A 26,274-nucleotide genomic window follows, 5' to 3' on the forward strand; every position below is an offset into this window, starting at 1 on the left:
ATACATCGCGAGAAGGAATACACGGTCATGACTCGGCTGCTCACCGCTGTGAGCATCCGCGTGTGAAAAAAAACCCAGGCCACCTTGGACCAGTGGTTAGGGTAACGGACTCACTATCGGAGGATGGAGAGTTCGAGACCTGGTTCAAGTTCCGATAGATCCAGCCAGAGTAGCGGATTCACTGTCGGAGGACGGTGAATTCGAGACTCTAGCCCGGTGTTGTGCCCTTGAGCAAGGCACTTTACTCCTCTGTGCTACATTGGGGTAGTGGGTTATGGGTACCTCATTCTGTAAATGGGCTAGCACCTGGTCCCCGTTGGATGATGGGGGAAAAATATTAAAAACACTCACAGTGACACGTCCTGCTTATGGCTCCAGATCAAGGACGCAGTGTTCGGGATTCACCTAAGCTTACTATCGATGACGTCTGCTGAAGTTACATTTTGACGGTCACCTTTGCATGCAGACCTTGACGATTAATCTTGATCTTCGATATACTGTTCTTTGCTGCAAAAGAGCAGAGTTTTCGAAAGGGCATTTCAAATGAAGCAATATACTTTGGCAACTGACGCGTACATTGTGGGTACTGCATGCTGTGTATGCCCGGTCCTCTGGTCATGACTGCGTGAATACGCCGTACGATACTGTTTCAATCCAAGACTTACTTCTACTTTTTTCTTATCACGTCTAAGAGACTAAGAACTTCATCCCCGAGAAATCTGATTCTCTCCCGGGTTTTAACCCAGGCTTCGTCCATACAAAAATGTTCTGCAGTTGTTTACTGAGCTCAGAGTCTGCATATATGGCAGGGCTGTGCGTTACCGGCTATAGACTTCCAGTAGTGCGCATGTTCAGGGGAATCAGTCTTGTGGTTTCAGCCGTACCAGCGAACACAAAATTGTACAAATAAAGATCACTTGCTCCAAGTCTATGGGCATATAGCGCCTTGGTATAAAAACTGAAGGACTAAACATCAGCAGACCAACGCGCTAATGGCAGGTTGTTGCCTAGTCGTGGGGCGAACGCCTTGCTTGACCAGCAAGTAACTCAGCTGCGAGGAAAACAAGGAGATAAGGAGCAAGTCTAAGATAACGGTTCAAACGATGTGTTCCTGTTCATGGCATGAATTTCACGGTATCCACAGCAATTAGTAATCAAGGCTGTTTTCCTATAGGCGGCTATTTGTTTTTGTTTAACGGTCCTTAACTTCAGGCAAACCACTATCAGTCAGCTCAGCAAATGCTGCAAAGACTGCCATGCAATGCGAGTAACGGAAGACAAGGGTGAGTGCTGCTATTTGAAGTCACGGTCATTGCCATCCATGTATTCACTTGTGGTTCGAAATACCGTTCAACTGTAACAAATAATTAAATGAGGCACAGAGAAATCACCCGTTCAATGACACTCGCACAGATTTTGTGTATCAAGAGGTAACCAACGATCAATATTACTCGGCGGTGCCACGATGTCACCGATGTTCATTCGTACCATCGGGTGCGATGTTTCAAAGTTCAACAAGTGATCATCTGGATCATGCCATGTTTGAAAAAAACACGGAATGGGGGAAAGGTGCCCTTAATAAAAGTCCATGAAGATGTAGATTTATGATCAAGATTTGCTCATCATAAAATGCAAAGAAAATGTATGACTCTGTAACTGTTTCACTTTCAGTATCACGGTAGCAATCTTACATGGTTTTAGTTTTATCATAGAACAATTGGGTCTATGGTATTATTTCTGTTTCACAGTCCATGTCATTCAATAAATAGTTAAGCTTGTGAGCAAATTCCCTTTTACATGTAAGTTTCACTATAGCAAGAAGGCGCTTTTATATATCCTTGAAGCCATCTATAGTCACTATTTGGGTGTAATATTGATTTGACTGAGGAATTTTGCTATCAAAATATTTGTAGAAAATGGCCGACTTTGTCCCTTAAAGTAAAGCAAGAAAATTAAGTCATTGCAGGCATGGGCATATGATAAATGCGTTATTACATATATCCCGTGTTCCTTTTGTCGTATCAGTATTAATGTAATTTATGCAGCGCAATGCTGATACAACACTTTAACAGGTTTCGGGTGAGAATCTCTTATTAAAACGGATGTCGTGATCATTAGGCTCGGTATTTGCCTTTGTAGTATGTGTATTTTCAAACAATTAAAAATGCACTGACTTTCTGACTTCAAGACCACAAAACAAACGTATCACACTTGCGAGAAAATCATATAACTTTCATCTTTGTCAACATGTAGCTATGAACATAGATCACCTACCCTCTCTTCTACGTGTCTTGTTGCACTTGAGACAAAGGATGCGATTGGTTCAGCCGGACTGAAACAAAGGAGAGGGTGACAGGAAGGATGAAGGAGACTAAACCAAATAAGGTACAAACTTTTTAGCGTCTCATTATGTCTTTGTTATGGTATGATTAACTAATTATTAATTAATTAATAATTAATTAAATTATTAATTAAGTTAGTAAGTCAATAAGTCAATATGTATGTATGTATGTATGTATGTATGTATGTATGTATGTATGTATGTATGTATGTATGTATGTATGTATGTATGTATGTATGTATGTATGTATGTATGTATGTATGTATGTATGTATGTATGTATGTATGTACACTGCAAATTCTTCTGGCTTGAAATATAACCACTTGGTTTGTAGGTGGCTTGCGGGTGAACCAGTGTGTATATGTTTGAAATATTTCGGTTTGCCCGAAATCCACTAAGGTTTTTATGGTTTGAAGTCACGCCACCACACAGAGTATGGATGGCGTGTATTCATACCAATACATTGGTGGCTTATTATCAAGCCCGTCATGGTATAAATTTAAGCCGAATGGCTTCTTTTTAAGCCCGTGACAATATAATTTATCGGTTTAAATTTGAGCCACTGGCATCGTTGGTTTGTTTACATACTGTTATGTAGGTCATTTCCCCCACACTCATCATGACCTGAGTTCAATTAGTCTAGAACATTCTCAAGGTCACTGCCCTTGATGACCTCACAACCTTGAATTCAATTAGTCATGTTTGGAATGTTCTGGAAAGTTGATTAGTTGTGTAAGGGAGATAATTTTAGAACAGTAATTAGCATGTCAATAAAAGTTCTAGATTGTTCTTATATGCCTTTATAAAAGGGACGTGCTCAGCTTCCAGTCAGACTTTTGGGATCGTGTCTCTTGTGTGTTACTAAACTCCAGCAGTAGTCATTCTCAAGACTTTTCAAGACCTTCACTGCCAACGCTGGATTTATACTGTGGACTTTGTGCAGCTTCAAGCCTGCAAGGACTGTTCATTCATCCAACTGACTGTTACAACTCTGAGACTGGAGCTTTGCCGTCCCAGCTGAGATAAGTAGTCTGTACACTTTTAAAGCTTGTACTCTATCCCTGACTTAGCAATTAGTTTTATTTTCGTAATAAATTTTGTTTAAACGTTAACTGCTGAGTTCACCCTTTTGTTCGTTTTCTCTGCACGTAACAAAATTGGGGGCTTGTCCGGGATACGAATATTTTGAGCCGTTTGACAACATTTTGCCAGCCTTTTCAAAACTACTGTACACTGTGAACTCAGCGAAATCCAATCATGGCGGAATTTAAACCAGACGAATTTATGGATGACCTTGATCAGGACACATTTAATTCCCTCAGAAAAGACAACCTCATAGCACTGGCAAATTTCCTTAAAGTAGAAGTTAAAAGGTCTATGCGCAAGAGGGAAATACAGTACCGTATTGCCAAACATCTAGTTGATTTAGGCCAATTTGAGGAATCCACCCTGAAAGATTATGAGCCCGAGTCTACCTCTGAACTCAGAAAATTAGAATTAGAAATGCAGACAAATTTGGAGATCAAGAAACTAGAATTACAAATGAGAGAGAAAGAATTACAAATGGAAAAAGAGAGACAGGCAGATTTGGAGCTTAAGAAATTGGATTTAGAAAAGGAAAGATTGCAAATGGAAGAAAGACAGAAAGAAAAGGAAAGGCAGGAAAGATTAGAAATGGAAGAAAGACAGAGAGAAAAAGAATTGCGATTAGAAGAACAGCGATTACAGGTAGAAATAAAACGTTTAGAGCTTGGACAGTCAGGAAAATTCTTCCCTTCAGACAAGTTTGACATCACTAAGCATTTCAGGTTAGTTCCCCCTTTCCAAGAAAAGGATGTTGATAAATATTTCCTTCATTTTGAGAAAATTGCTCAGAGTCTGAATTGGCCTAAGGAGTCCTGGTCTATGCTTTTGCAGAGTGCTTTGGTGGGTAAAGCCAGAGAAATTTACATTCAGTTGTCAGTAGAGCAGGCTTCAAATTATGATTCTGTGAAGGAATTAATTCTCAAGGGCTATGAGTTGGTGCCTGAAGCTTACCGTCAGAAATTTAGGGATTGTGAGAAGGTGAAGGATCAAACTTATGTTGAATTTGCTCGAACAAAAGAACAATTGTTTGATCGTTGGTGTTCTTCTGAAAAGGTCAGTCAGAATTATGACAAATTACGACAACTTGTTTTGATTGAGGAATTTAAAAGGTGCATCTGGAGTGACATCAAGACGTTTATCAATGAACAAAAGGCAGATACATTGGAGGTTGCTGCACGTTTGGCCGATGATTATTCATTGACCCACAAATCTTCATTTCTCAGCAAACCATCCCAGTCTTTTCCATACAGAAACAATGCAGGTAAATTTAACTCCTCCTTTTCATCCAAGAATTTCTCAAAGGACAGTAGAAAATCAAATAACAACAGTTCACAGAGTTCAAGTAACACTCCCACATCATCAGATCCCAAGTCTCAATCTCCTTCTGACAAACAGTTCGGTACACTTTCTTGTAATTATTGTAAGAAAGACGGTCATTCAATGTCAGATTGTTTCAAATTGAAAAGAAAACGTGAAGGTCAAAGTGGTCAAAGTGGATCTAAGCCAACCGGCTTTATTTCTTCATCAACTCGATTAGAGTCTAATAATGTGTGCAACACATTTTCTGAGGTTAAACCCCTCTCATCCCCAATTAATGAGGTCAAGGTCAATTCTTCTCAAGATAGCATTATGGTTATTTTCGAGCCATTTATTCATAATGGTTTTATATCACTTTCTAGTGATTTCCCTTCCGCTACCCCTGTCAAAATTTTAAGACATACCGGGGCTTCCCAGTCTCTTTGGCAGATACCCTGCCGTTTTCTGAAAAGTCATTTTCAGGTTCTAAAGTTCTTATTAAGGGGGTAGATTGTAATGACTACATTCCTGTTCCTCTCCATAATGTCTATTTGTCTTCGGACTTTGTTTCTGGACCTGTGACTTTAGGTATTAGGCCTTTTTTGCCTTTTGAAGGGATTCTCCTTCTTCTCGGAAACGACCTTGCTGGGGACAAGGTCATTACTAATCCATTTGTGACTGATAATCCTAGTTTAGATCAGGATCCAGAGCCAATTGAACAAGAGATACCCGATTGTTTCCTTCATGTGCTATTACTCGAGCCATGTCAAAGAAAACTTCTGAGAATCAAAATATTCTCAAAAATAATGTCACAGATGTTGACTTAAATGACACCTTTCTCAGTCAGGTGTTTGACACGGATCATTCCTTTATCCCTCGTGGATTTGAAACTTCCAGTAAAACTTCTGCTGACCAAAGTCAGACATTTTCTAGATCAAATCTCATTGCAGAACAACACAAAGACCCAGATATTTTGTGTTTGTTTGACAGGGTAGATGATGAAGGTAAAACTTCAGATAGCTCTGTTTCCTATTATACAAAATCTGGTATTCTCATGCGTAAATGGAGACCTCCAGACGTTTTGGTTGATGACGATTGGGCTATAAAACATCAAATTGTGGTTCCAAAGCCCTACCGTGCTGAAATATTGCGCCTGGCCCATGAAACCCCCTGGGCTGGTCACTTAGGAGTCAGGAAACTTATCATAAAATTCTCATTCACTTTTATTGGCCTAATCTCAGGCAGGATGTAGGACATTTCTGTAAAACTTGTCACACATGTCAAATGGTAGGAAAGCCAATTCAGACCATTCCAAAGGCCCCTTTACAGCCAATTCCTGCATTTCAAGAACCATTTAGTAGGATACTAATAGACTGTGTTGGGCCCCTACCAAAAACAAGATCAGGAAATGAGTACATGTTGACAATTATGTGTACATCAACTCGGTTCCCAGAAGCCATACCACTGAGAAATATAAAGACAAAGACTATAGTGAGAGCTTTAGTCAAATTTTTCACTTTATTTGGCCTCCCTAAATGTGTCCAGTCCGATCAAGGCTCCAACTTTATGTCTGGTATTTTTCAACAAGTAATGGATCAGCTAGGCATTAAACAGTATAGGTCATCCGCCTATCATCCAGAAAGTCAGGGTGCTCTTGAGCGATTTCATCAAACTTTGAAAACATGATTAGGACCTACTGTTTTGACACAGAGAAACAGTGGGATGAAGGAATTCATTTTCTGCTCTTTGCTGTTCGAGAGTCAATTCAAGAGTCTCTTGGTTTTAGCCCATTTGAGCTTGTATTCGGACATACAGTCCGTGGCCCACTTAAGCTCATTAAAGAGAAATTCCTATCAGACGATGATGATTGTCTGAATATTTTGCAATATGTGTCAGATTTTCGTACAAAACTCTCTAAAGCATGTGAATTAGCCAGAGAAAATCTTGAGTCATCTCAGCAGTCAATGAAAATCAAATATGATAAAAGCACCTCAAAACGGAAGTTTGAACCAGGTCAAAAAGTTCTTGTTCTACTTCCAATTCCTGGCAAACCACTCCATGCTCGTTACTTTGGGCCATACCTAATTGATAAGAAATTGAGTGATTTAAATTACATCATAATAACACCTGACAGGCGAAAACAAAAACAGCTATGTCACATAAATATGCTTAAGCCATATTTGGATAGGGATAATCCTACTAAAACAAAGCCTGTCAGTACAGTCAGTTCTAGCCATTATGAAGATAGTGATACTGAAACTGACTTGAGTGAAAATACTCTAAACTCAAAGCTGGGCTCGGTCAAGCTTCAGAACTCAGAAATCCTGGAGAAGCTGGAGTCTACAAAGTTGGCACACCTCCAGCCAGAACAACAACAACAGGTGAAAGAACTGCTCCATGAATATAAACACCTGTTTCAAGATGTTCCAACGAGAACGAACGTCATCTATCACGACGTTGATGTTGGGGACAGTAAGCCTGTAAAACAACATCCATACAGACTGAATCCAACAAAAGCGAAATATCTACAGGAAGAAGTCAAATACCTGCTGGACAATGACTTCATTGAACCCAGTAAAAGTAACTGGAGTTCGCCGTGCATACTTGTTCCCAAATCAGATCACAGTTATCGTATGTGCACGGACTTTAGGAAGGTCAACACTTTAACAAAGACAGACACTTTCCCAATCCCGAGGATTGATGACTGCATCGACCGAGTGGGAAAAGCCAAGTATGTGACGAAATTTGACCTACTGAAGGGATTTTGGCAAGTCCCTCTGACGGATCGTGCTCGTGAAATATCCGCCTTTGTTACACCAGACGGATTGTTCCAGTACAAGGTGATGCCATTTGGAATGAAGAACTCTCCGGCAACGTTCCAACGGATGATCAACGACGTCATATCCGGGCTAGACGGGTGTGCAGCTTACGTTGACGACGTCGTCCTGTATAGTGACACCTGGGAGGAACACATCAAGCTCATGCGAAAGTTCTTTGAGAGACTGAGCAAAGCAATGTTGACTGTCAACCTTGCCAAATCTGAGTTTGGTTGGGCGAGGGTGACTTACCTCGGACATACTGTAGGACAGGGTGAGGTAAAACCTGTTGATGCCAAAATCAGTGCCATTTCAAGTTTTCCCATACCAAACTGCAAACGACAACTGATGCGCTTTCTCGGTATGGCTGGTTACTACAGAAAATTCTGTCCAAATTTCTCCACAATTACTGAGCCTTTGACTAACTTACTTAAAGAGAAAGTAAAGTTGTTTGGTCAGAGCAATTCCAACAGGCATTTGATGCACTTAAAGCCATACTGCAAAGTGCTCCAGTGTTGTCTGCACCAGATTTCACTTTGCCATTCAAATTAGCTGTGGATGCTAGTGATACGGCTGCTGGTGCCGTTTTATTGCAAGAGGATAGTCATGGTGTAGATCATCCTGTTTGCTATTTTTCACGCAAATTTAACAAATCCCAGAGAAACTACTCTACAATTGAAAAGAGTGTTTATCTTTGATATTAGCTTTACAGCATTTTGAAGTTTATGTTACTTCTTCAAATCAGCCAATAGTGGTTTATATTGATCACAACCCTCTTGTTTTTCTGCAGAAATTTAAAGGCAAAAATCAGAGATTGCTAAGATGGAGTTTAATGTTACAGGAGTCTAATCTTGATATTAGACATATCAAAGGCAGAGACAATTTAATTGCAGACTGTCTCTCTCGTATTTAGAGTTTATTGTTGTTCACATTCAAGAAGTTTTACTTTAGAGTAAAACAAAATTTGAGTACTTAACCCCTTGACTACCTATGGCGCCGGATATTTCCAGCGCCATATTGAATTACCATATACCTTGAGTGCCGGAAATATCCGGCACAGTTAAATAGGCGTATTTGCTTCGTTTTTGTCGCTAAAAATCCCATAATTTCGGCGCCTGCATGCAGCGCAACTAAGATTGATGTATTCCGATCTGGCCAGAATGTGATTGCGCCCCCGTACGTCCGAATATGGCCCAAATCCGGAAGCAAATGTCGTGACCCATGACCTCGACCCTGAAAGGTCAGGCTGATCACTGAAGCGTCGCGCTGATTGTTTACAGTTTTCAGAAGTACGGACGATCGCGAAGATGTTTATGGTTTTTTTTTAATGAAATGAAATGTTTATTTATTGAAAACAAATGATTTATATGTAAATATGTTCTATTAACAGCAATATTCGTGAATGAAACTAGAGGAAATACAGTGTTTTACTATGAGCCAGTGAAATTTTATAGCAGCCATATTATCAATATGACTGGTCACATGACTGGTCATGTGTTTGGTCATGTGATATGTTGTTCCCTAAAATGTATTTTTAAATATTGTGAAATATTTTTTGATAAATCATAACCATTTTAGATGCATGTTTCTGCAAGGAAGACTTAAAGCAGGTGTTTACAAATATAAAATGTGTTTGATTTTCAAATACAGAATCATGTCAGATGCTGATGTTTATGGTTCATTTACTCTGCCTTTTGTGAGAAAAATTTTAAATAGGTACATCTATAAATAAAGTAAAGGTAGTTATTATTACATATATGTAAAGACAATGCCATGAAAATTGCAACTGTATTCAAATTTGCATCATTTTATGGATTCAAAACACGTCCTGATGCTTCAAATATTCATATTCTTTGCCAACTCTGGTCACATGACGTGTCATGTGATCAGTCACGTGACCTGGAAATACAAAATTTATGTATGAAAAAGTGGAAAATTTCATGCTGATTCAGAAAATATATGGTTTATTGGTACTTACTTAATTTTTACTCTAAGCAGTGTTCATGCAATGACCACACCCCAGATTTTATCAATATTTACATAAGGGGCCTGGTATATAGGAATACATTGGCCTTGGTAGTCAAGGGGTTAAATCCTTTTCAAGATTACATTTGTAAAAGAAAGATTTTTCTTTGAAAAATTTTCTTTTTTTGAAGAGGGGGTGTGTTATGTAGGTCATTTCCCCCACACTCATCATGACCTGAGAGTTCAATTAGTCTAGAACATTCTCAAGGTCACTGCACTGATGACCTCACAACCTTGAATTCAATTAGTCATGTTTGGAATGTTCTGGAAAGTTGATTAGTTGTGTAAGGGAGATAATTTTAGAACAGTAATTAGCATGTCAATAAAAGTTCTAGATTGTTCTTATATGCCTTTATAAAAGGGACGTGCTCAGCTTCCAGTCAGACTTTTGGGATCGTGTCTCTTGTGTGTTACTAAACTCCAGCAGTAGTCATTCTCAAGACTTTTCAAGACCTTCACTGCCAACGCTGGATTTATACTGTGGACTTTGTGCAGCTTCAAGCCTGCAAGGACTGTTCATTCATCCAACTGACTGTTACAACTCTGAGACTGGAGCTTTGCCGTCCCAGCTGAGATAAGTAGTCTGTACACTTTTAAAGCTTGTACTCTATCCCTGACTTAGCAATTAGTTTTATTTTCGTAATAAATTTTGTTTAAACGTTAACTGCTGAGTTCACCCTTTTGTTCGTTTTCTCTGCACGTAACAAAATCGACAAATTCATTGGCTCATCTTTAAGCCAACCATAAGTGGCAACTTTGTGGGCGTGATTTGAGTTTAAACCATTCAAGTTTATGAAATCAATGGGCCTGTTTTCAAGCCATTGTCATCATCAGCCACTGGTTAATTTCTAGACCAGGCCTTTTGCACGATAGGGAGGACCATGCGCATTCAGTGCAACAGATTGATTAGCTTTGATTTTGGGCGATACAATTTTGTGAAGTCTTCAATTGAAAAAAAAGACATGGACTTGCTTCAAGTCTGTGGGCACATAAATATCAAAACAAATTGAAGGAATGAATTGACAATAAAAAGCGTTGATCTCAAATGACGTCGTTTTTCTTTCATTAACATGCAAAAATAAATGTAGGGCCTATACGTCGGATTGTCAATATTTTCCAAGACAACGACGAAAGTAAAAACAACAATACTTCATGGCTCAGACTAAAGCTACCACAACCATTAGTCACGCATGCAACAACAAATTTTGGCCGAATGTGCGAGTGCAGTAGTAAGCTTAACAAACCTGAAATCGCGATCAATGCTATTCTCTGTTGGCCCTGATTGTAGGCTTATCCTGAATTTTTGTCAGGCCACAGCCTTGATCCTGGGACAAGTCCGACGCATTTTATTAATAAGGACATGTTTGAAATGGATGTTCTATGCCCCTGAATGTGCCAAAAATATACACAAGCCATAGCAAACGCAACTGATATTCAGACGGTCGTTCAAATGACCAAAATAGCGTACAAGGAGGAAGTCCTTAACCTTTGACCGTCGTTTCACCCTTTGTAACATTTCACTTTAAAATAGTTCAATTTTACACAATGATTCACCAAGCCAATGTTTAAACTTCGTTATAGATATTATATCTCCGTGACATATGTAAGAATAATAGTACTTGTTGGTTAATCGTAATCTTAAAGGGGCCGCAGGCTATTGGAATCCCCATCCCTTCACTTTAGGCAGTTGCGTATTAATTCCTGTGTGGCACACACACTGCGTGCGCTAAAATTCCAAATTCCACTTGTCTTCGCACCGTAGCCGAGGCGTTAAAGACGATTGTATCAGCGCTTACGATTCCGTACTTCGGCACAAGTCGACTGTTATGGCTTCCGTCACTGATGAAGAATTACTTCGCAAGCAAGAACTGGTTATGTACCTCAACGATAGCTATTCGACACCACATATACACGGGTCATGATCAGATGCAAGTTGCAACCGACGTCATGGAATGCACATCCACAAATCAAACATAAGCTTGTTTTTGCATATTCCGTGGAAGATTTGCAAAGTCATTTATTTAAACCGGGCCTGTTTTTTCCTCAAAGCATATCGGTTAGCTTGAACTATTTTAAGTAACATGCATGCGTTTGAAAATTGTTGTAAAAAGTGAAATTTCCTTGTCACAACTATTCACCATTGTCCTCGACATTCACCGCTACACCATGGATGCACCAGCGAAAATTGATAGCACTGCTTGCTACTCATTGATATTATCAATGATCATTGCCAAGGATGTAACAATTAGCATTAAATTTCATTTCATCAGGCTGAACTGATGTGTGTTTGTCCCTTTTGTATGTGTATCGTGTTTGTATGGCTTTTCACCACTGCAAATGAATGTGTTTCCCCGAAATCTTCCGTGCTCGGTGAATAATTAAATGCGTTTTCTTAGCTCCACTCTGTCAGCTGGTCAGCGACGAGGAGCTTTTCTAAGAGTAGCCCTGAGTACAGGTCTGTGTGTTCCCGGCGTTATACGGCCTCCACCACTAGCTAGCCCTGCAACGGTCTATGGAGATAACTGGGGTTGTTGCAGCGAGATTCAAAATGGCGATCCCCGTGGGTAAACAACTTGTCGAGTACGTTATGTTTCAGAAAACGAGCGGTTTTGGATGTTAGGAGAAGTTAATCGCATCTTTCCTTGGGTCGGTAAGGAGGTAAAGGTAGGCAGGGAAAGGATTTTGCCCCGATAGAGCAGAATTTCGGCCAAAAAGACTGCGTTTTCGTTGCAGTCCTCATCCGGACCGCAGAGACCCCAGTTATCTCCATAGACCGTTGCAGGGCTGTGGCGGAGGCCGTATAACTATAAGTTATAACGCCGGGAACACACAGACCTGTACGCAGGGCTATTCTGAGAGGTGGATCATGGATGCGTCCTCCGGTGTACGTCGTCCGTAGTCCGCTGTATATTAAATAACCCCTTGCCATTGTCCATCCTGAACGGAAAGATGGCAATCATTTAAATTTTGTCATCCATCAGTTCCCAGCAAAACTGCATTTAATAACCCTATGTCATTATTGTTGTAGAGGACGGAGACACCAACAAATAGCTGCCACAAGAGATATTGCCACAGTAAAGAGATGCCCATTTACCAGAAAAAGTGAGTAAAACTGCACATTTGTTTCACGCTACCTTTCTGTGTGATTTTCAGGCAAACTTACTTGCCACAGCTTATTTGCAGGTATCCTCATGCATGCCATTCTTTCAATGACAAACATACTATTTCATGGATGATATTTCTTGTTTATGTTGATAATAACCTCAAACTGGCAACTCAGATGATTTAATACAGACACATACCTCACAAATCCTTTGGCCAAAAAGATGTAATGGTTCATTCTGTTATTCAGGGCAAATTTATGTTTCCACAGCATGAATTGAACTTGGGTCCTTCAACATCGCTTACACAAATTTTGTGAGCCTTCTTGTCACTCAAGACGGGTAATATTAAAGTGATTCATTTTCAGCAAATAACGTCCAGTACAAATGTGACTATTGACTTCCACTTACCAGTAATAGATAATTATTTGTTTCTTTTTCAACAGATTGTCCAGGACATAACATACTTGATACAGAAAATGCATTCAGCTCCACAAATTAACAGTGGATTCTCTTAGGACAATGTGAAAGCAGAATGAAGACTCTAACCTCAGATATGGAATTCAAAGAGCGGTTATAAAAGGTGATCAAGTATCGTTATGTGCAGTGATAATAATTATATCAGGCATGAATGTTCCTCATATTTCCACATATTACACTAATACTTTGGGTTTTGTTTAAATTTCAGCTGTTATTACATATCTGTGACATATTATCTATGTCGTGGTCACACAACAGACAGACATGTTTAAACTTTCTATTGTTATAATCAATTATATGAGGGGAGCCACTTGCTTGCACCTGGTTTCTGATATTGAATCGTGGTCTGGTGTATCAAAACATAATTTGCCATTTCCCTTATTTTTAAACAGGCATCAAACATTTTTGGTTCTCAAGACTGTCTTTGGTGGAAAAACTGCAGTTGGAAAGATGGTAGCAGTTGTGACGTTAGTATTGCTTGTTGAAAAAAATTGTTACTGTGACTCGATACGAACTAGTCAAGGCACATAATGTGCCTTGACTAGTTTGCTCTGACATTAGCTGTAAGTTTTAGCAATTTTCAATCTTCAATGTTGTGTGTACAAACTGCAGTTTCGATAGATATATAAAAGTCTCTTGAATACCAGTGTTCTGCTTGACAATGTACTGTATACCTACTTAACAACCATTGTTATTGTTGACAAATAAATTCTATTCCAGACTGAAATTAGATTTATAACAATAACCTTGCTGTACAAATATGAACTGGGTAGATAATGTATGTTAGACATTCATTATGCCTTAAGAAGTAGAACAAGAAACTGCAGTATTTACACACAACAAAACTACTTGGAAATTGCAAATGGCTACAGCTGATGGAGTTTTCATCATGTTGGATTTATAATTTCTGTCAGATTCAGTACAACTACATCCATGTAACCCGACACTGGAAATCTCTCACAGCCCTGTTATATTCTGAGGGCTGGTTCAGGGATGTACACATAACTGTACCAGGTCTGAGAAGCTACGGAGACTACCAGCTATTAAAATAATATCCTCAGTATAGTATAGTCAGAAAAATAAGTAGCACAGCTGCATTTCACATCCATGTACCTAGTTGTGTCAACAGTTCTGTACAATAGTTTTGCAAATAGTACATGTAACATGGGTTTGAAAAAATGAGCTTGAAAATTTACTTCCAAATCAACCTTGTAGAAGCAAGAGCAAAGTTAAAACAAATACAGTAAAATACTAACCGACCAGCGGGAGATAAAACACTTGCAAAGCAGAGAATTTTTATTCTCTGCTTTGCAAGTGTTTTATCTCCCGCTGGTCGGTTAGTATTTTACTGTATTTGTTTTAACTTTGCTCTTTATTTTAACGAGTACTGTATTTCCCGCTAGTCGGCCAATTTTTTACTGTATTCCTTCACACTTGCTGCAGTTTTATCCCTCTTTTGAGGTCATTTGTAATTCTTGTAGAAGCAATTTGTACAGTTCTGTAATAGGGAAATTCTAACATAACTGGTACATGAATGCGGTAATGTCTACATAGGCACAATTGCACTGTGTGTTTACAATAGGCTGGTATAGTGAGGTAAGCTTTTATGTGACAAGGGTAATAAGGGGCTGAAAATTTCACAGCTGGTATGTGGATATGTTCATCACTGTGCCTCAAATGCTGAACACAGGTCCTGGTACAGGGAGGTGATCAGCACTTCTGGTACATGCATATGGCGCTAGGCATGTTCACATACCTACACCACACATTTCTATATCAGGGATGTGTATAAAATTACCCCTGCTACAGTGTTGTCAGGTACATGGGTGGTACACAGAGTGCTCGTCAAAGCTGTGCTAGGATGTTGTACAAGGACATGGCCATGTGAAATCAGCATTTGTCAATTTATTTCAAGATAAAAGGCCGATATGACTATCAACCATACCCTCATTCACATGAATCATATGTTTACTTGGTAGATTATGGCTTAGTTCTGTTGTTCTGATGTCCATTAGCCACAACTTGCGGGCTTTCTGCCAGCATTTTTGGTCTGCTTATCAACTGCACTTTCCCATTCAAGTCATTGAAGCATGATGAAATCCTCAATGTTTAGCTACTCAGTACAGTATGTACATGTAGCATTGTTATTGTTGAAATTTCATTTAGGGCTGGACAAGAATTCATTTGTCAATTATAAAATTGATAAATATACAGGCTGTGTTTACTAACATAATACTTGCCATTTTGTATGCTGAGGAAAGTAGGCCAAGAAAGAAACTGTAGATGATAAACAGTAGTAAAATACTGAAACAGTAGCCGAAAATTACAGTTAATGGAGCGTCATTTACTTATTTCAAACTATATTCATGTGAAGTATATCATCAATGATGGCTGTTGCATAGCCAGAGTGATAAAATGCTTTCTCAAAGTCTTTCCAACTTCTTTGCAAGTCTCAAAAGCACATTGCACTGTTACTCCAGTGTATCTTGCCTTGTAATATATTCATTATGATATTTTGGATTTGACATTCATTATCATGACATTCAAACCATAGTTTTACACATTTGTGCCAGTGCAGTGATGCAGCAAGGCCTATGACATTGACAATAACTTGTAAGAGCTATGTTTTTCATGCTAAGAGACTTTACCCTGAGTAGTCATGTCAGATTATTGGTGCACAAGAAAGATTTGATAATAGTGTCCCTGAAGTCAAATATGTGTTTAAGAACATGACTGTAATTTAGAATGCTGCCAATGAACATTCCAATATACTTGCACACATTCCCTAAACATGCCAGTAGATAGGCCTTGCCCTCATTGTACTAGTAGCTTGGCACTGAGTGTTTTTTATGATCTAACCTTGTGCCTCAAATTTTATATGTTTACATCTTTTATATTCCAGGATACTGGAAAACTCTGAGGAAGAGATGCAAAGCAGCAGCCCTGTTTAGGTATGCTCGTCTCTGAAGGAGCAAGCAGTTTTTGTTGTTTCTTGAAGGTGTAATCTTCGGCAGCATGGAAAGAGACAATGTTATACTGGGTTTGCTTAGTTATCTAGGGTTTCAAAGTTTAATTACATCAGATGTCTGAAAGGAACTTGTCAATTTGTAGAGTACTTCTGGCTTGACAAAGTTGGTATGTATACTAAATGTGCTGACAATTATGAGTGGTCTGTAATGCGCAGGGGATTTCCCGGTGAAACAGCTAGCAATTTGCATCAGATGCATAAGGTAAACTTTATAACATCAAATTATGTTATCAGTATGATTTTACAAGTAGCATTCATAAGAATGTCATTTTCAGTGAGTATACCCTCGTAAGTATTAGATTTAATTATTTCGCAACAATTACTGTTTCATTTCTCGTAAATTGCAATAAATGTTAATCTGAAATTAATTTTGATGATTGTTGTTGTTGTTTTTTTTAATGTAGCTTGCATGCAGGATTTCTAACTATTTCAGCTGTTGTTTGTGTTTCAGATATTTTACAGTCCTGCTTTGTGTTGCTCCATCACGTAGAGGACCCAATAGGCCTTTCAATGGGATGATAATTCTCCACTGTGTCTGCAAAATGTGAAGAAATCCAATTTAAATTTGAAGGATGGTCAGAAATAATTACCCCCCGGCAATATGGCTAATATTGAACTGATTTGTCAACAAGCCATACAAAAGCCCTAGAGTGGCATGTCTGCAAGCCAGCTTGTAATGTCTTGTTGGTAAACCACAGGAATTCTTATAGTGGCTTGCTTGTAAGCCACATTGCAGTAATATTGGCTTATCTTCAAACCAGATGGAACCAGAATTGGCTTACTGTTGAGCCAGAGAAGTGTGGTATTGGTTTACAAATAAGCCACTGTTCAGCATTATCTGGTATATGGGCAAGCCACAGTATCTAAAACATGGCTTGCTAACAAGCATAGTTCATAGAAGAGTGGGTTCCTGTAAACCATTGTTCAGTACTAACTGGCTTACTGGCAAGCTGAAGTGATCTTTGCTTGGCATGTATATATGCCGTATCAAAACCCAAACTGGCATGCACAGAAACCAGACTTGGCATGCCAGAAAGCCAAAAATAAGCCAAAATTCAAAACTCGAAACAATCCGTTTACTGACAAACAAGCTGGTTTATTTTTCGATTTAATTTAGCTGGCCTGCAAACGAGAAAAATTTGCAGTGTATGTATGTATGTATGTATGTATGTATGTATGTATGTATAAATGAACGGTAAGAACCTTCGTCGATGAGTACAACAGCTTTGACGATTTCCGTCCCGATGAGATGAACATTATAATCAGTTCGTGTACACTCTAAAATAGGAGACGTTCAAAATATATCCCATAAACGCCCATGTGACTAAAAAAAACAAAATCACCTGTCGATAACGTCATACGGAACACCGCCGCCAACGTTGAGACGTACGTCTGTGGTCTGACACATGCGCATATTGCGACTGCTAAACTCCGCCTATCGAGGAAAACAACAGAGTCGCAGCAACAGAATCATGGAACTTAAACATCGTAAAATTCATGCCATGGACGGAAGACACTTTCACATGGTCTTCTAGACGTTTTCAGCTGAGGACTTACAATTGATGAAACCATCGGATGGCCAGTCATTTCATGTCTTCGTCCACGGTTCGATATAACGCCGGGAAAACAGACCTGTACGCAGAGCTATAAGGCTGCAATACTAGTCACGACCTGCCATCAACAATGCTTCCCGTTTTCAAAACCGCGAACCGTTGCGCACCTATCCGTGGGACCCAAGTATTAGGCATCATTAGAAAGCTGGTTTCCTGCCCCTTTGAATGATATAAGAAATAACTAAGTGAGCTAGAACTACGATCGTAAAACGCCCGCAAAAATGAGTCGACTGTCAACGTTAAAATGGCGGGAAAGTGTGATGGCGATTTGCGTATTTCAATGACTAACTTCAAACTGGTGTAACGAGAAAAATCTCGCACGTACCACCCTCCAAAGTTGCCATTTTAAAGTGTAGAACATTTTGGAGATATTTTCATTCGAAAGACACCGAATATCTATCAACAGGGCTTAAAAAGCCCGCCGAAAGTTGCCAATGGGTTTTTTCCCGGCAAAATCCTACATTCACTTCCTCATTTACAAATTTAAATATTCATGAGAAATTCCCTTCTTCCATTAGCCAATACGAAAGGTCATGACTTCAGCAAATGTCTCCTATTTTAGAGTGTACACGAACTGATAATTCTTGTCGTATTTTTGGGATCCAGTATCGTTGACGGAGTTGAGTAGCCATTGTCTGTAGTCCAGCGTGTAGTACACATTTGTGCGCGGCTAAGATGACAAGTTCCGTAAACCGATGATGGGTTGGACGCAGACTAGGGAATTTCACGGCGTATTCGAGCGGGGCGTTATGTAGCTTGCCAGCACAGCGAAGAATGTTGTCTTCATCTAAGAAGAGCACGAGTTGTCTAGCGAGTGTAGTTTTGGTAGTCTTTCCGAGGAGCGAGTATACGTCGGCGCGATATACTTCGAGTTGAACGTCTTTTATCCATTTGTTTTTTGGCGCGTTGAAGTTCTCTTGCGGTAAGATATCCGGTTTTGCGAGCGTTGGGCTTCTTAAGGTTCGATACGAAACGTAGAACGAGGGCGGGTACGCGAAGTAGTTTAGTGAACGAGCTGTATCTATTTGCGTCAACCACTTGTTGGATTCCGTTTTGAGTAGAGTGGGCATTGTCTTCAGGAAGAGCCGTTAACGTTGTGTTTGCATGTCCGTTATTTGCGTCGTCACTATTGTCAGAGTCTGCGAGAAACACAGTGGTATCATCGTTGTCAGATAATTGGCGAACTGGCCAATCACCACTTTTTTAGCCAGTCAGGCCCTTCCCACCTGAAAGTAGACTTCTCCAAGTCGCGTTCAGAAATTCCACGTGTTAGCAGGTCGGCTGGATTATCTTGCCCAGGGCAGTATTTAACTGTGCATGGAAATTCGTTGATTCTCTTTACTCTATTTGCGATAAACAGCGGTAGTTTCTTATCGCTTCTTATCCAGCGAATAACGCTTTGATTGTCCGACCATAGGAAGCGACGTGTGATATTTACTTTTTATCATATACCTATGCCCCTATTGTGTCTGTACTGAGTTCAGTGACATGATTTATCATGTTGATTTGCATGTCAATAAAGTGATACGCCTTGTTGATTTGCATATGAAAGGAATGATCAGTGCGTCTTTCTTTCATTCAATTGAATATTTGCATATGAAAAAGTGATATGACCTGTTGATTTACCTAACAAGCCTGATACGGCCTGTTGATTTGCATACCGGACTACTTACATGGTGGCGCCCTAATCAAAACAAACTATGGTGCCCGTCTATGATTTTGACTTTGACTACTATATCATGTCCGATCTCCAAATGTGGCAGGGTTTTGAAGCATAGGGAAATGCGGGGTAACTAAATAAAACACACGTGTCGATATCGGATTAACCTGCTAGTAGTGCTACCAATTTGAACAAATTAAAGAGCGGAGCATCATCACCGTACGGGCAATGACAGATCGATGACAGACCAGCTGTTCCGTCCGTGCATAAGCACAGACGCGCAGACGACAAGCAAATCGGACATGTCGGAGGACCGGCAAATTCAAAAGCACAACTTTCAAAAAATATCGTGTATTCATGGTAAATGCGTTCTGTAAAATAATACCAAACACAACACCTGCATGTACCGTACCGATTCGGTAGATACCTACATGTTTGATGACAGAGTTCAAGCATTTCTCTGCTCAACCGTAAAATAATGCGCCTTAGCAAGATGACGCAAACAAATGTAGTCCATCAAGAAAAACCACAGTGAAACGTATTATATTTTAATATACGAGATTTATTCATTCAATAACGTGGGCATAGGTATATGATAAAGAGGTTATCCCTCGATATCACCTCTTGGTAGGGTCGTATTGCTGCTCGTGCGGTTGTGGGCCGCATCACACTCGTCTTCGACTCGTGTGATGCGGCCCACAACCGCACTCGCAGCAATACGACCCCACCAAGAGGTGATATCGAGGGATAACCTCATAATCTTTCAGCGCATCGTAGGTGAAACGGAGAAGTTTTGAACCGATAAGTGCGGCCATTAATTCTAATTGCGGTAGCGTAAGTTCCTTCGTAGAAGCGACGCGAGTCTTTGCCATAATTAAAGCAGTCTGGCCCTGGTAGCGTAGATACACCGAGGCACCGAAAGCCTCGGTGCTTGCGTCAGCGAACACGTGTAGTTCATGTTCATATCGTAGATTTGTACCTTCAGTGAAGTACCGGTAATGTGAGGTAATGTGAGATCCGCGTAAGTCGGTTGCTATTGGTGATCATTGTTTGATTAGGTCGTCTCCAAGAGGTTCATCCTGGTTTTGGCACCAGAAATTATGTGTGGAATATGACCAGGTCTGAGTAAGCAGTCTGGAGACGAAGTCGTCTAATACTATAAATGACTACTTTATTCTATACTAATATAATAGACAGTGGCTGATAATAACACTGGGGTGAGAGACCGTACATGGAGTCTAGTGACGTGAAGTGTCTCTGTTGAGGGTGGAACAGTCTCTGATTGGGGAAGGCAAGATTCCCGTAGATAAAATCACTTTTGACGGGAAAAGTGTCTATGAGTCACGAGAAAGGCACATGATTGATTAGACACATAAGCAGATGGAATCTCTGGTTGGTAAATAAACAGTGATAGGAAGCGGTGTGTCAAAGCTTAGCCTTAGAAGGAATGCTATCAGAGTATCTAGAGTAAGACACTGTACTAATAATGACGTAATACAAGAATATTTTTCCTGACAATGTATGTATGTATGTATGTATGTATGTATGTATGTATTATGTATGTATGTATGTATGTATGTATGTATGTATGTATGTAAGTATGTATGTACGTACGTACGTATGTATGTATGTATGTATGTATGTATGTATGTATGTATGTATGTATGTATGTATGTATGTATGTATGTATGTATGTATGTCCTAAGTACCGTCCTAAGATCGATGCCAGGCCGCCAAGTTGTAAATAAAATAGTTTGTCATTATTTAAATTATCTTATATATATATATATATATATATATATATATATATATATATATATATAATATATATATATATATATATATATATATAAACATTCGTATATATATATATAGTATATATAATTTTATATATATGTATAATATTATATATATATTTATATATACGTATATACATATATATGTATATATATGTGTATGTGTGTCTTTGTGTCTCTATGTGTGTTAAATAATAAAACAAACTTACGTGTGAGACAATGATGTCTTGCTGATGACAACGGCACTTTTATCATGCAAATCCGCTCGCTCTCTTCTAATTCAGTTACATTGTGTAACTGCTCATTTTCCTCTTTTGTTTGCTTTTTCAACAAATCAATGTACCTTTCCGCTTGCATTTGTTTTACTTGGTCTTGTGGCTGCTTCTTTTCCTCTTTTATATGTTTTACTTGGACTTATGACTTTGCTTTTTGTCATTTGCTTTACTTATTCATTAATCCGCTTAAGGATTCCCATGTTCTATTTGTTCATTTGGTCGTGTAGCTGCTCCGTTTCTTCTTTCATTTGCATTACTTTGTCACTTAACTCAGTCTTTAATCTTTGCATTTGATTCACTTTGTCACTTACTCGATCATTTTCGTTTTTGTATGTTCTCTTCTTTGTAATTTAACTGCTTTTTTTTCTTTCACTTTATCATTTAGTCTATCAACTGCATCTTTTTCTTTATCGTTTGCTTTACTAGGTCATGTGACTGCCAATTTTCGTATTTCATTTATTTAACTTGGTCATTTAACTTCTTTTCTTTCTTCATTTGTTTAAGTTGGCTGCGCCTTTTCCTTTTTAATTGTTTTACTTGGTCATTTGCTCATTTTCGTATTTTATTTGCTTTACCAGAATGACAATGTGCTTTCTTTCTTCTTTCGTTTATGTTACCTTGATATCATTTTTTATATTGCTCTTCCATTTAACTGCTGCTTTTCCTTGTTTCATTCTTTTACTTAGTTGTTGGACCACTTCATTTCTTCTTTCATTTGTTTTTCTTCGTTTATGTTTATACTTAATCCTTTCATTACTTATTTTTCTTTATTATTTGCTTTACTACGTCGTTAACCTGTTTCATCTCTTTTTTATTTGAATGAGTTTTCCAATAAACTGCCTCTTTTCCTCAGTCATCTGTTTTACTTGGTCATCAGCTGCTTCTTGTCGTATTTCATTTGAATTACTTGGTAGTTTAACTGTGTGTTTCTCTTTTTGAAATGTTTTAATCGGCAACTTAATTCCTTTTTTTTCCTTTTTCGTTTGCTTTACTTGGTCGTCAGTCTGCTTCTTCTGTTACCTAGATGTTCAACTGCTCATTTTATTTTTTTCGTTTGCGTCTTTGAACCGGTCCTTTTGCCCCATCATTTGTTTAACTTAGTAGAGTAAGTCCAACTTCTCATTTTACTCTTTACTTTGTTTTACTTGACCATTTATACGCTCGTTTAGCTCGTTTATATTCTTTAGTTTGTGGCTTAACTGCTTGTTCTCTTCTTTTGTTTGCTTTTCACTGGGCAAAGTGCTTGCTATACAACAATATATACACATATACTGATGCTGTTCATGTGTCAAATATGTTAAGTATACATGTACGTATATACGTATACTAATAAATGCAAAATTGCAGTGTACACTTAGTGTGCAAAGATCTGTATGACGTATACTCATGATCTGCATAGAAATACGCTACGCATATCAACGTATTGGAATGTTCCATATACAAAGATATACGTTGCGTATGCAATTAATATTGTGTTCCTTGAACGTCAATATACGTAAATATGGTAAGCGCATACCAAGCATAATGTCCGGCGTTTCTTTGTCTGAAACTGACCGTTTTTTCTGTAAGTTGTTCGAATTGGTCTTGCGACTACTCCGTTTCGTGTTCTATTTGTGTTACTCGGTCGCTTAACTCCGTGATTGCCTTTTATTTGCTTCAGTTGGCAACTGTACTGCTCACTTTTCGTTTTTAGTTTGCCTTACTTAGTCATATGTCTGTTTTTTCTTCCTTTATTTGATTAACATGGATGCTCATCTGCTCAGTTTCTTCTTCTGTTTGCTTTACTTGGCAAACTACTCGTTTTCCTCATTGCTTTGTTTTACTTGGTAATCCAACTTATCAATTTCTCTTTCCTTTTATACTTGGTCGTTTAACTACTCGTTTTGCACTTTATATTACTTGGTCGTTTAACTGCACTTTTCCCATGTCATTTGTTTTACAAGGTCTTTGAACTGTACATTATTCCATGTCATTTGTTTTAATTTATAGTTTACTTGTTTCTTGTTTCGTTAAACAGTTCTTTTATTTGATCCTCCAACTGCTTATATTCCATATCGTTTGCTTTTTTGGTCGTTCCACCATTAATGTTCCACATTTATTTGATGTTCTTATACTAGGCAAAATGGCACAAGCCCACTAATTCACTTCCGGGTTCGTTACCAACGAAGATAGTTCGGAAGAAAAATAGTGCAGACCTGGAAGTTTTGATATCTGTATGGATGCACGTTTAGATTGAACTTTAACGTCAATATTTTTGTAGAGAGATTTTTCTGCCTGAATCAAATTCAGACTGTTGTGAATAATGGCTGAAACATTTGGTGGTAATATGAGGAGTTCTAGGGCTAATAGAAATCATAACAATAAGCCTGAATTTTGTCAAAAACACCACTGAGGGCGCTATTTCATCGCTATCTCAAAATTTCCGCGGACTTGCCCACACGAAAAATTAATCAGTAGTTAAGATGACATTGACCTAACACCTGTTAAGAGGACTCGTGCCGCTGAATGGTTTAAAATACGAAAATCGAGCTCAACGCTACTGTGGTGGCCTATGGGAAATTAATTAGAGGTCTTGTGCCAAATGCTTGGTATACAACAATATAACACATACTGATTCTGTGCATTTGTTAAGTATGCTAAGTATACACGTACGTATACTAATAAAATGCATAATTACAGTGTACACTTGGTGTGCAAAGATCTGCATTACGTGTACCCTTGTTCTTTAAAGATATACGCTACGTATATCAATGTATTGATATGCTTCATATACAAAGATATACGTAACGTATTAGCTAATATTGTGTTCCAAATATACTGAGAGTATATCAATGATTTTGTCAAGTATTTGTCATCTAACTTATCATTTTCTTCTTTTCTTTTTTTAGTTGGTCAATTTACCACTCATTTTGCATTTTCATTCGTTTAACTTGGTCTTTTATCTGCTCATCCTCTTTTTATTTCATTTTACTTTGGTCGTTTAATTGCTGCTTTTCATCTCTTTTCATATTACTTTGTCGCTAACTCCGTTTCCAACTTGTTTATATTCTTTAATTGTAACTATATTGCTAAATTTGCTTTGTCGGTTGCTGTACTTGGTCATCAGTCTGCTTTGTCTCTTCCTGTAATTCCTTTATTTGGATGTTCAACTGGCCATTTCCTTCTTTCGTTTGCTTTTCTTGGTCTTTCAACCACTCCTTTTTCTCAGTTATTCTCTTTACTTCGTTAGCTAACTTCTGATTTTCTTGTTTCCTTAATTTTAGCTGGTCATTTAGCAGCTAAGTTTGCTCTTTCATTTGTTTAAATTGTTTAACTTGGTCTTGTAAATTCACCTTTTCCTCTGTCAGTTGTTTAACTTGGTCTTTTAACTGCCCATTTTCCCATGTCATCAGTTTTAGTTTGTCTTCTAACTGCTCCTTTTCGTCTTTTATTTGCATTACTTGGTCATTTAACTCCGTGTTTACATTCTTGATTTGTTTTAATTGGTCACTTAATTGCTCTAATTTCATTTTCGTTAGCTTTACTTGGTCGTCAGTCTGCTTCTTTTCTTCCGTTATTTGCTTAAGCTGGATGTTCAACTGCTCATTTTCGTCTTTTGTTTGCTTAAGTTGGTCTTGCAATATTTCATATTCCCTATTCATTTGTTTTACTTTGTAGACTAACTTCTCACATTCTTCTTTCCGTTTCTTTACTTGGTCAATTAACCGCTCATTTTGCTCTTTCATTCGTTTAACTTGGTCGTTAATGTGCTTGTTCTCTTCTATTGTTTGTTTAACTTGGTCTTGTAACTGCACGTTTTCCTCTGTCAGTTGTTTTACTTGGTCTTTTAACTGCCCATTTTCCCATGTCATCAGTTTTAGTTTGTTGTCTAACTGCTCCTTTTCGTCTTTTATTTGTATTACTTGGTCATTTAACTCCGTGTTTACATTCTTGATTTGTTTTAATTGGTCACTTAATTGCTCAAATTTCATTTTCGTTAGCTTTACTTGGTCGTCAGTCTGCTTCTTTTCTTCCGTTATTTGCTTAAGCTGGATGTTCAACTTCTCGTTTTCTTCTTTCGTTTGCTTAACTCGGTCTTTGAACCGCTCCTTCTCCTCAGTCATTTGTTTTACTTGGTAGACTAACTTCTCACATTCTTCTTTCCGTTTCTTTACTTGGTCATTTAACAGCTCATTTTGCTCCTTTATTTGTTTAAGTTGATCAACTTCGTTTTTTAACTGTATCTTTTCCTCTGTCATTTCTTTTACTTGGTTATTTAAATGCACATTTTCTCTGTCATTTGTTTTACTTGGTCGTGTAACTGCACATTTTCCCATCTTATTAATTTTACTTGGTCTTGTAATTGCTTGTTTTCGTCCTTATTTTGTATTACTTGATCACTTAACTCAGTGTTTACATTCTTGATTTCTTTTATTTTGACACTTAATTGCTTGCATTTCTCTTCCGTTAGGTTAAATTGGTCGTCAATCTGCTTCTTCTCTTCCTTTATTTGCTTAACCTGGATGTTCAACTGCTTGTTTTCGTCTTTCGTTTGGTTTAGTTGGTTTTGCAACCACTTATTGTCGTCAGTCATTTGTTTTATTTGGTTATCTAACTTCTCATTTTCGTCCCCCCCTTTTCTTACTTGTTTATTTAACAAATCAATTTGCTCTTTCAGGTGTTTAACTTGATAGTTTATGTGCTCTTTATCTTCTTTTATTTGTTTTACTTGCTCTTGCATCTCCCTGCGTTCTTCTTTAATTTGCTTTAATTGGCCT

The 26,274-nt window shown here is 38.3% G+C and overlaps 1 protein-coding gene across 1 annotated transcript; it reads right to left on the reverse strand.

The window, feature by feature from the left end:
- Nucleotides 1-2,275: 2,275 nt before the first annotated feature.
- LOC139129599 (golgin subfamily A member 6-like protein 7) lies at nucleotides 2,276-25,836 on the reverse strand. Its single transcript, XM_070695259.1, has 2 exons — nucleotides 21,452-25,836; nucleotides 2,276-2,332 (listed from the first exon to the last, which is right to left on the reverse strand). The coding sequence occupies exon 1, from the start codon at nucleotides 25,831-25,833 to the stop codon at nucleotides 24,796-24,798; it is 1,038 nt and encodes a 345-aa protein (XP_070551360.1). The 5' UTR covers nucleotides 25,834-25,836; the 3' UTR covers nucleotides 2,276-2,332; nucleotides 21,452-24,795.
- Nucleotides 25,837-26,274: the final 438 nt, after the last annotated feature.

Source organism: Ptychodera flava, chromosome 3 (assembly GCF_041260155.1).
Source record: "Ptychodera flava strain L36383 chromosome 3, AS_Pfla_20210202, whole genome shotgun sequence".
Lineage (NCBI taxonomy): Eukaryota > Metazoa > Hemichordata > Enteropneusta > Ptychoderidae > Ptychodera > Ptychodera flava.